The following is an 11,589-nucleotide window of genomic DNA, read 5'->3' as shown; positions in this document are numbered from 1 at the left end:
GATGAATCACCCACAAGAAATGTAATCATTTTAATCTTTCTCATTAGATGAGGTTTCCTTGTTCCATGTAACTTCACTGACTTCTACTGTTTCTGTAAATTCATTATACGTTAATAAATATTTTTACTTCGCTGTATACAGTGACACACCTGACATTTATTGTACTATCTATACTTTAGGATAAATATTATTGCAAATGTAGCAAGTCTGCTATAAACCATGTACATGACATGTGGGAAGTATAACTGAATACTTCAGACTAAATTGAAAATCTATGTATATATATTACTATATAATATATCACAATGTGTGGGAAAAAGTACACTTCAAGTGTCCCACTTCATTTTTAGTATAGACTTGGTTTGCTTGTAGTATACTTAAATAGACATTTTTTGGTAAGGGTAGGTATAACTCTTCTGAAAGCAGATGTAACTATCTACCATTCTCCCATGAACACTTGGCAATAAATAAACCAAATGTACTTTTTTGAACAAACCTTCACAAAGCCGTGAAAATCCTTTAAATTACTCTAAAGAGCGTGATGGTGAGCCACAGTCGGGTTCTTTTCTTGTTACTGGGAATAAGACGACAGAAGCAGTAAAAACTCAGAGACAAATCAAGTGTCAGTTTAGCAAAGCAGCTCGTCAATCAAAGAGAGTGTAGGTTGTTGTTGCTACAGGCAAAACATTTCCATTTAAAAAATAATGGATTGGATTTTTCTGCGCTTTTCCAGACGCTCAAAGCGCTCACAGTGTGTTTCCATTATTCATTCAATCCTCATTCAAACTTGACTGACAGAGGCCCCTCTGACCATCACCGATGGTCCACACACCAGTGGAGCCACACTGGAGGCAGGGAAGGTGATGGGAATTCCCAAGGACACAACAGCAGCAGACTGCTGGCATTGAACCAAACATTTTAATTGGCTTTCATTAAAACAAGCGAGAGGACAAGAGAGCTGACAAAATTTTTGACCATTTATCACTTAACAGTGAAATTCAAACTGAGGTACATACTGCCACCTACTGTGTGGGGGGTTAAATACTGACCTACATGTCACAACAGTATTAAGGATGCTTGCTCATTAGGATTTCAGTGAAGTCAAACTTGCAATGTTTTCACATTTCCTGATCTAACATGGCTATAAAACCAGAGGATGGCAGTGAAATTCCTTAGCTAAATGAGTTAGGGTGTAGAGTGTTCCATTGTTTTTCCAAAGTGAGACAGCAGTACAATGTCCACAGAATATAAAGAAATCTGTTATGATGTCGTAGTTTGCATCTTAGCTTTTTGGGTTCTTTATTCTGATTCCTGGTTCTGTTTTCCTGCAGGTGGCCTCTCCCCACCATCTTCTGGTTCTGGTACCTTGGATCTGTCAGAGCTGCCTGCACTGTTACTGTCTGGTTTTCAGGGTTTTGGTCTTCAGTGTTGGTGGGCTTTTGGCAACGTTTTTCTGGCTGAGGACTGTCGGGTTGATATTTGGTGCTTTGGTGGTTTTTCCGACACTTTGGCCACTGTCTGTCATTTAGTTATTTGGACCTATTTTCTTGCCCTCCCAGCCGTGACCCTTGCCGCATGTCACGAACCGCACACAGGCTGGAACCTCTCTTTGGTGATAGAACACATGGGGGTGTAGTGATTCCTAAGAAAATTCAGTTCTTGTCGTCACAAGAAACAGATGGAAGATCAAAAAATTGGAAAAGAAGAATCATCTAAAAATTCACACAGAGAATAAATATGAGACTGGAGAAAAAAAGATGAGCCAAAAGACCTTTTGGAGGTAATATCTGAGTCAGAAAAAAAGAAAAATTCTTGCACTGAAAAAAAAAAATTACAAATAAACAAATTGAACATCGGTTTCATGTCTTTCTGGTAACAATACTGCTTTGAATAACACAATATGAATCCAGTTCAGTCTAAATTATATGGTACACTTTACAAGCAAATTGTAATTAAAGTGCTTCACACATTTAGAAAAAAAACAATACTAAATATACACATAAATGAAAAAAAAACTTGAAATCTCCAACTGGAAAGGGGGAAAGTGTCCATATTTTATGAAGTAGGAACTTTTTATTATTTCCCTTTTTATAGCGAGATGTCATCGGGGCATTTCCCCCATTAGAGACACCATTTAACCCTTTGAAAGAGTTTTAATCTGTCAATAGTTTGTCTTCAACATTATAAGGACCAAACCATTGGTGTCACACAATAGAGGAAAATGAATTGGACCCATTTCCCACTGCTAGAACACAGTAATGAGAGAAAATGACAGGAAAAACTGGACTGGTAGCAGGATTGATGTAGATCTAGATATCGCCCTTACCTGAAAATCCTGAATTTCACAACCTTGTTTCGTTCCTGCGTGTGACTGTACGTGATAAGAGCGTGATATGATGGTGCTACCCGATCTGTGACGGGTACCCGCATACAGCCATGTCACAACGGATGAGTGTACAGGTGAAGGCGTATCTAGAGAACCGAAAATTAGACAGGCAGTGATGTAAAACTTTCATCAAAAATATAGTAAAAGTATTTTATTATATTGTTTTTTACTACAAACAAGTCTTAGCAGTCGATCTCAATGTGCCAGTTTTTCAACATTTACAGGGCGTTGCATTCTGGGAATTTCATCTTTGAGCGGACGACATTAATGGTGGACGTAAATTTTTTGTTTTTACATAAGTTAGTTTTTATTCCATCAAAATGTGGTTTTAAGTGTGTGTGTTTTTTTTTTAATAATTAGGGTCATTTCTGTCTTTATAAAGTTTTTAAGCGGCAGGTTTTACCCCGATTGTAAAAAAACTGTGAGGAAAGGTGAACATCTGTGGATTCTGGGGTTAATAAAAAAAATGCACATAAGTCAAAAGCTTAAAAGGGGCCTAAGTTCTTTATGTGTTCTTGTAACCGTGTTAGATCTTCCTGCTTTTTTTTGGCCCTAATTAAAGGACTGACGTTCAGTGTTGGTCTTTAAATCCTTTTCACCCTGAAGCTTTTCACTCAGGTTCCAGTCAGAAAAGACCCTCTCCAATGAAAATCCTGTTCTTGGGATTTATAACGTGTTCTTGTTGCATTTTTATGATGATTGAGGACATATATAAAGAAGTTAAGCTCGAAGGTGGATCCCAACTGTACTTGGGAATAGCTCCAATATTGGTCGACAATTTTGCTGTATCACTATAGGCTGGGGGTGTGAGGGGCTGTATGCTAGCGGGTAAGAGTGAAAACAAAGGGATCATGGGAAAGGAGCGCAGGCTTACTCCATGCCAACAGTCCCACCCAGATTTCAGAGGTGAATTTCTACTGAACTCCTGCTGCTCTGCAGAAACTATGTCCTAGGAAACGACACGGATTTATTGATTTTGGCTAAAAACAGCATACTAATAAATAAAAGACCACTGGGGACGCTTTGAAAATAGTGTTGAAGTTGTTGTGGAATATTCCCGGTTGTGTGGCCCTCTGTGTCAAAAAACGTAGTTTGTTCGAGATCATTTAATGTTCCACAGAGCATGTTCTCCAGTATTATGACATTTTCAAATTTTTGTGCAGAGTCCCTTATAATTAGTGCAGTATTATTTTTTTTTTAAAGTACATTGTGATAAAAAAAAAAAAAACTTCTTTTAGCTGCTTGCTACGGAGCCCCTAAGAGGCCATAGATGAAAAAAAATTTTCAGTAAAAAAAAAATTTTAAGTAAAAAAAACTTTTTTGAAGTAAAAATAAAAATAAAAAAACTAACTGGTGCGCACCAATTAGTTTAAGGTGCGCACCAGTTTTTCTTTTTTTTTTTTACTTCAAAAAACTTTTTTTTTACTTCAATTTTTTTGTCATCACTGGCCGTTTAGGGGCTCCGTAGGTAACCAGTGCAGTTTTCAGTGGAACAATAGTTTTTAATGGCATTCTGCACAGGATTTCCTAATTTAGTCAATTAATAATTTGCCAATTCAAAAACGAGGATGTCATAAGGCCACACCCCCACCTTCCACTCACTCATTTAAAGTCAACAAAATGTTTTAGTTCTCATAAAGTCCACCAGATCTGTCCACCAAATTTCCACTGACCCCTCTTCTAAAAGTCCAATTTTACACCCCACTCAAAATTTGTGAGCAGTCTGGTTTGAAAAAATCGTTATCATTAATTAGTTTTTTTGCTTCTTTTCTGTACATGATGATTGTGGGGCGGGGGGGGGGGCGTGTTACCCAACTGTTTCACTTTAATCATAAATGGTTGCTGTAATGAGGTCAGGTTGGGGGGTAGGTTGAAGTGGAGACGGTTCTGGTCTGATTTGGATGTGACCTCTGTGACCCCAATGCTTCCTTTAGCAGGAGCTTCAATTCTCCTCAGAATTGTTTCTTTCTCCACGTCGGCAGTAAAAGCAGCACAAATAAAGCACAGACACTCGGTGAAGAAGGAGAGCTTCTGTCATCCTGAAAACATTTAATGAAAACCATAAAAAGAGCATGGACCAGAACAACCAGCAGCTTCCAGCGTGGATTCAGACCGACCGAGACGTTGGCGGCATCATAACTGCTGCATGAAAGATGACCTCTGCGCGGGAACGTCTGGTCCTTCAGGCCGGCCCCGCTGACGTCTGCTGCAGTGTTTGAGCGCAGAGCTGCCATGGCTGCCTGCACGGTCCTCTGAACGTCTCACGGCAGACGTCGTTTCTGGCTTGTAGAACAGTCGTGGTGGTGATGAGGGGGGGCACCGCCGAGCCTCTGAGCATGAATTCTGCGTTCAAATTGAGGTGGATTTGTTTGGGACGCAGTGGGACACCCGGTGTCTTCTCTTTATAGATCCTGGTTGACATGCATTCATCTGGGGTCCATTGAAGCACCTTTATTACATAGCACCATTTTCATATTGACCCTATTATACTGGCACCCAACTACAAGCATGCACACACTTTGAACTCTGCTCCTGTTTACCGTGTCTAAATATATCATCATTTCAACAAGGCAAGTCATGAATAGTCATACAGTACTTTACATGGAGATGAGCTCGATACAGTACACGTTAAAGAAAGTGCTAGAGTACAACATTTCTCTGTTTCATAAGTCTTACTTCACGGGACTACGAAGCACACCAGCAAACCACACGAATGGAAATCACATTTCAGTTCATTTTAGGCAGAATGCAAACTCTCCACGTCTGCCAGTGCAACACTGAAGGCAACACACCACACAGCACTGACACCTCTCAGCGTGCACGAACGTGCATGAGCGTGCCGAACACACAGGACCCACCTCACTCTTTTACTTCAAGGGAAACAAGAACAGAGACCGGGGCTGGGAGGCGTTAACCAAGACACTTCTGTCCGGTTTGAAAGTTCTAGTTAGTTCTTTTAGAGTTTGGTTTCAACCATCAGATTTCTAAGAACCGTTTATCTAAACTGGGTTTGAATATTTTCCTGCAACAGATTATAGAGAAAAGTTTTTGGGTAATCCCAGACTGAGCGTGATCAGCAGTTCGGAAAAAAAAATCCCGAGCCCCTCCCCTCCTAAGTTTAAAGCAGACTCAATAAACCTGTTGGATCTGTGAATGTTTGAAGAATAAATGGGGACATTCTCAGATTCCAGATGATCTGGACCAGCCTCTGAAGGTTTTTAGGTTTGGGTTTGACCCTTTCAAACTTCCGAAACACAGACAGATTTTTCGCGCTACCATGATTTTTGGGTTTAGTCCGGTTGTTTCCGTTTCCAGCAGAGATGCTGCAGTTGGTTCCAATTCCAAACAACAAACCGTTTCAGCTGAAAGTGTCTGAGACAAATTCAGCCCGAACCCTAAGGAGGAGGACAAGGAGGAATGTTTCATCCCCGATGTGACCGCCACCACTTCATGTGGGGGCTGGACGGCGGGCGGGCACACCTGACTGACGCACGAGCCTCTGTGCACAGAAACTGTGATAAGGGGGGAAGAATCAGAAGCGGTTCTGTGCTTCCTTTTTTGGGTTTTCCTGGTTTCAGAGCAGCTCTCAGCAGACGACCGCCTGAGCTCCGAGCTGCGTGTGACCCCTGCCAGCGCGCACGCCGCTGTGCTCGTCTCTCACTCAGGTTCACCTAAAGGTAACTGTGGGCTGGGTTTCCGCCTCAGACTTCACCTAGACTTGGTTCGGGTCAAACGGATCCGTTCACCCTCTGGGGTTTCATGAGTCTTATGTGGTCTGCTGCACACATGGAAATGATGACGGACCCTGAGCGACCCCGCATCCGTGATTGTCACCGTGCACTCTAAGATGGAGAGTCCTTCTGGTCAAAGTGCCTTGTTTTAAAGTGCTTTTATTTTGAAGTGTGACAGTCTAAAGCCCCGCCCCCTTCCCTAGCAAACACACACCTGTCCCTTGAGAAGCTCCCACACACTTGAAACTCCACCACCATGGTCATGGAAGTTGTGCTTTCAATGATAAACGTGATGTTTATCAATAAACCGTCAGTGCTCAAGCTCCGCCCCACAGGCTCTTCCTGCTCTGAAGTCCGTCATCTTCCTCATTAGAAAAAGTGTCTTCCTCAGAGCTTAACTCAAACAACTCTGACCCACCAAACCCTGTTTGTTCCCCTGATGCATCAGTCAGCAGAACTGGTCGTGTTCAGAAGAGCACGAAGGTCCAGCTCCACCCAAACTGCATCTATGAGGTTCTGCTCTCGTGTACCGATTGTGTCAGTCCACTAAACTCCATTGTTTCAGGTTCTGAACTGTTTATTATGTCCTGCACATTGACCATCAAGTGTTTGAGATAACCCTGCAATGGACTGGGGACCCGTTCAAACGGTACCCCGCCTTTGTCCAACAGGGCTAGGATAGGCTCCAGCGACAGTGAGAGGCTTTGAGCTGCTTCGCTTGCTGAACACCAGACAAACCAATCTGTTCAGTTTGGGAACTTTTTTTCCACCAAATCACAGCACATTATAACCAGGAACCAAAGTAACCAGTCTGGACCGCTCTGCTGGAGTTTGGTACCGGCAGCTCGTGCTAATGGGTACATGAAGAAGGTGAGTCAGGACGGAATTGGGGAAAAACCTGTCTGGTCGGTCCAGTCACCAAATGGAGGTTACTGTTCACATTCTGCTGCTCTAAAGTCCAACACTCAGCAGTTATATTTCGGACCCAGCCTGACCCGCACTGGTAAATGTGACTCAGAACCAACAGCTTTAAAGACAGTCCAGACTGCCGACCAGGTCACAATAAGTCTTAACTTCTGTGCAACATTTGTGCAAACAACCCGTCTGTGTGGCGCTGATCCAGACCCCTGTGCAGAGTAACCAGGTCACTATTCTAACCATGTTAACCCAGTGGTTCTGTTCACTGGGAATGAATGGACATGCCACACATCTTGATCCAGATCAGAAAGGACACAAGAAACACTGTGTGAGGGGAGTATTGGCAGATACCAGATCAGGACCGGTCCACCCCAATCCTGAAGCAGTCAGGTGGATTTGACCTGCTGAGCCTTAAGTCAGAACCGCGATTAAACCCCAGGTACTATGACATCTGAGGCCCACCACCAGCTGAGATGTTCCAGACCCCACAGGCGGAAGCTAAAACTGCATCGTGGATCAAAAGATGCTGGTTCCAAACCCAGTTGGGGATGGCACTGGTTCCTGCCTGATGGTGTCAGGAGCTACAGAAACACACCATCAGTGTATCTGACGTGAAAGCTGCAGATCTGCCGACTTCCAGACCTGTAGACTAGCAGACCTGTAGACTAGCAGACCTGTAGACTAGCAGACCTGTAGATTACAGACCTGTAGACTAGCAGACCTGTAGACTTGCAGACCTGTAGACTAGCAGACCTGTAGACTAGCAGACCTGTAGACTTGCAGACCTGTAGACTAGCAGACCTGTAGACTTACAGACCTGTAGACTTGCAGACCTGTAGACTAGCAGACCTGTAGACTTGCAGACCTGTAGACTTGCAGACCTGTAGACTTGCAGACCTGTAGACTTACAGACCTGTAGACTTGCAGACCTGTAGACTAGCAGACCTGTAGACTTACAGACCTGTAGACTTGCAGACCTGTAGACTAGCAGACCTGTAGACTAGCAGACCTGTAGATTACAGACCTGTAGACTAGCAGACCTGTAGACTTGCAGACCTGTAGACTAGCAGACCTGTAGACTAGCAGACCTGTAGACTTGCAGACCTGTAGACTAGCAGACCTGTAGACTAGCAGACCTGTAGACTAGCAGACCTGTAGACTAGCAGACCTGTAGATTACAGACCTGTAGACTAGCAGACCTGTAGACTTGCAGACCTGTAGACTAGCAGACCTGTAGACTAGCAGACCTGTAGACTTGCAGACCTGTAGACTAGCAGACCTGTAGACTTACAGACCTGTAGACTTGCAGACCTGTAGACTAGCAGACCTGTAGACTTGCAGACCTGTAGACTTGCAGACCTGTAGACTTGCAGACCTGTAGACTTGCAGACCTGTAGACTTACAGACCTGTAGACTTGCAGACCTGTAGACTAGCAGACCTGTAGACTTACAGACCTGTAGACTTGCAGACCTGTAGACTAGCAGACCTGTAGACTTGCAGACCTGTAGACTTACAGACCTGTAGACTAGCAGACCTGTAGACTTGCAGACCTGTAGACTAGCAGACCTGTAGACTAGCAGACCTGTAGACTTGCAGACCTGTAGACTAGCAGACCTGTAGACTTACAGACCTGTAGACTTGCAGACCTGTAGACTTGCAGACCTGTAGACTTGCAGACCTACCACAGCCCTGAACTTTCCCCCAAGCCCGAAAGCCTGAGCAGCAGAGAACAGACGCCTGACCACGACCTCCAGGTAAATTCCTAGAGATGGACCCCCCCCCCCCCCCCCCCCCCCACCGTTCCCAGAGACTTTTAGGAAACACAAAAAAGGAGAAACCCTCCAGAATGACTGATGGGTAATACTTCCACCTTCACATCAACAGAACGGAGCTCAGGTGTTGTTGCCCTCAGTGTTCAGGCCACGTTCACATCCGAGGGAGGGGTTCGTGGGGGACGAAGGGACTCCAAAACCCTATCAGTCCCCCCTCATTGGAAATTCTTAAAGTGGGTCATCATTTTGGGATTGTCTTCATTAACTTTTTAATCGTTTTTTAAGGAAAACTAAGGACTAAACTTCACACGATATGTTCAGCACATCCTGGACAGCAAAGAGGGGGCGTGGCCTGCAGAGCCCTACCTGGCCCAGTGCAGAACGGGCTGAGGCGCGCGGAGTGGCTGGGGGGGGGTTGGGGGGGGTGTTAAGGCCGTGGACGGATGGATATTCTTGGCAGGTTTGACCTGGACGGTTCACGACTCAGCGGCGCGGTCCAAAGGCGTGTTGACGGCGGCGCGCGCTACCCGCGCCTGACGTCAGTCCTCATGCTCCGTGCTGTCCCGCCGGGCTGCTTCCGCTCCTCCCTCCTTGCTGCAGGAGAAGATGCGGCGCATCTCCTCCTCGTAACGGATGAAGTTCTCTCCGAACCGAGCCCAGGCCTTCAGCGGAACCGTGATGGTGTTCCGGTAAGGCTGTCGGACCTCGCTAATTTTCAGGAACACGCCATAGCGGTTCGAGCCCACGTCGAAGTAGAACCTCTTGTTGTCCACGCGGAAGGACGCAGCCTCCGGGAGCTCGGGGCTGTGCGCGCGGCAGCGGGAGGACGCGCGGCCGTGCTCGTCCGCCTCCTCGCTGCCAAAATCCTCGATGAGCTGCGACAGGGCGTCCCTGAACTCGATGAGCCCCTGCGCGGGCAGCACGATGGTCTGCTCGATGCCCTGGCCGTAGTACCCCATTGTGCCGTGGCCCCGGCCCACGGTCTGCCGGATGCGCAGGAAGCGGCCCCGCTGGTTCTCCTTAAGGTCCAGAAAGTACTTCCTGTTGTCCCTCTCGATGAACTCGCTCTTCAGGACGCGGTGTCCGTGCTCGTCGGAACCCGTGGAGCCCACGGGGGACAGCGCTGCGGGCTGCTCCGGCGCCTTCCGGCGGCGCTCTCCGTGCTCCTCCGCCAGCCCGCGCAGCCCGATGCGCGCGTAATAATCGATGAAGTCTCCCAGACAGTAGCGCAGAGCGGGGGCCGTGGACATGGACAGCGTCAGCTTGCTCTTCCTCACGTTGTCGTGGCGGCCTCTCCCGATCCACACCTCGGCTATCTTCAGGAAGCGGCCGCGCACGCTCTGCTTCACGTCCAGGTAGAAGCGCTTCTTCTGGATGTCGACGCGCTTCGAGGCCAGCTCCTGGATGTCGGTCCCCTGCTGCTGCTGCTGCTGCTGCTGCTGCGCCGCAGCCGGCATGAACGGCCCAGGGTAACCCTGCCTAGGCACAGGCTCGGCCGAAGGCTTCGCCCTGCTCCTGTCCGAGCCCCTGCAGAATCCATCGGCCATCATGGTTCGGTTCCGCCGTCAGACCGCAGAACAAAGCGGGTTCTCCATTCCAGAGGCGGAGCGGCTGCTGCACGTTCACCTGCAAATGGCTGCTTCCTCGGACTCATGCGCTCACTTCTCCGCGCTTAAGTGAAGCTGGACCGTGCGGCCGTGTCGGCTGTACCCCTCCCTCCATCGTCCGTCCGCTGTCCGCGCCGCAGCGGCTCGTTAACGGCGGCGATCAGATCCGTGCTGGCAAGAATGAACCCAATGAACTCACTGAACCCGCTCCCCCCCTCCTCCCCGTCCCGAGAAGCCCTCCGTTACAGAGACACGACGTCAGCGCTGACTGAGAGCTGCGCGCTCCGCAGCCGCGTCACGCACATCTGCAACGCGCATCCTCCACGGAGCCGGTGATGAAGCTGCTCCACGCGAGGGCATCGTGGAGCTTCACGCGGCCTCCAGCTTCTAACTCACATTTAAAATAGAAACGAGCACGTTTTTCTGCTCCAGCTGTTAACAAGCACGCGCTCCTTTCACCAGTTCAGCCCATTACTCTCAGAAATACTCTGATTACTCTTCTAAAGTCGCGTGTTCCGGTGGACAGGTTTGTGGGAGGATGTTCAGTCATTCGCCACGTGTTCAAAAAGAAGGCAGACTTTTTGTTTATTTACAAAATATTCGTTCAATTAAAGAGCCACTCTGATGAAAAGGACGTCGTTGGGGTTTTTAACATACTGTTTTTTTTTTCATGATGGAGGTCATAAAGAAAATTCAGCTCAAGTTTCATGTCTGAGTATTTACATTCAAATCGTTGTGAACCAGGAGCGGACGAAAAATAACTGGGTGGACCACAAGCCCCTGCTCAGCATAGGGGCGGGGTTTTCCATTCCAGTGGTCCCACCATAACTCAGAGGTGAATTTCTGACAAACTCCTGCCGCTCTGCAGAAACTATGTCCTCGAAAACGACAGTTTTTTATTTATTTTGGCCAAAAACGTAATAATCCTTATTAAGAGACGGAGGGGAACGCTTTGAAAAATTAATCGAAAGAGGATCAGAGTGGAGCTTTAAAAAGATTCAAATATTTATTTTAACTGTAACCCACAGCTATGAATGTAAATATCAATTTTTTTGAATTTCTTATTTTTCACCGTTTCTGCTCCAGATTCTTCTTTAGAGTTTAAATTAAACATTTGTTAAAAGGTTTGTAAGAAGCTGCTTTTCCCTTTGGATTTGAACCAAACTCCACAGAA

The 11,589-nt window shown here is 46.5% G+C and overlaps 1 protein-coding gene across 1 annotated transcript; it reads right to left on the bottom strand.

The window, feature by feature from the left end:
- Positions 1 to 4,401: 4,401 nt before the first annotated feature.
- Positions 4,402 to 11,194, bottom strand: purg (purine rich element binding protein G). The gene has a single exon (XM_023960703.1). The coding sequence runs from the start codon at positions 10,356 to 10,358 to the stop codon at positions 9,348 to 9,350; it is 1,011 nt and encodes a 336-aa protein (XP_023816471.1). The 5' UTR covers positions 10,359 to 11,194; the 3' UTR covers positions 4,402 to 9,347.
- Between the last annotated feature and the right edge of the window lie 395 nt (positions 11,195 to 11,589).

This window comes from Oryzias latipes, chromosome 12 (genome assembly GCF_002234675.1).
Source record: "Oryzias latipes chromosome 12, ASM223467v1".
NCBI classification, from domain to species: domain Eukaryota; kingdom Metazoa; phylum Chordata; class Actinopteri; order Beloniformes; family Adrianichthyidae; genus Oryzias; species Oryzias latipes.
Note: the sequence above shows the minus strand (reverse complement) of the source record. Positions and strands in the feature narration are given on the sequence as shown.

Bases quoted from the DNA above. Each gene is read 5' to 3' on its own strand.
- purg (XM_023960703.1), bottom strand. From the start codon at position 10,358: ATGATGGCCGATGGATTCTGCAGGGGCTCGGACAGGAGCAGGGCGAAG.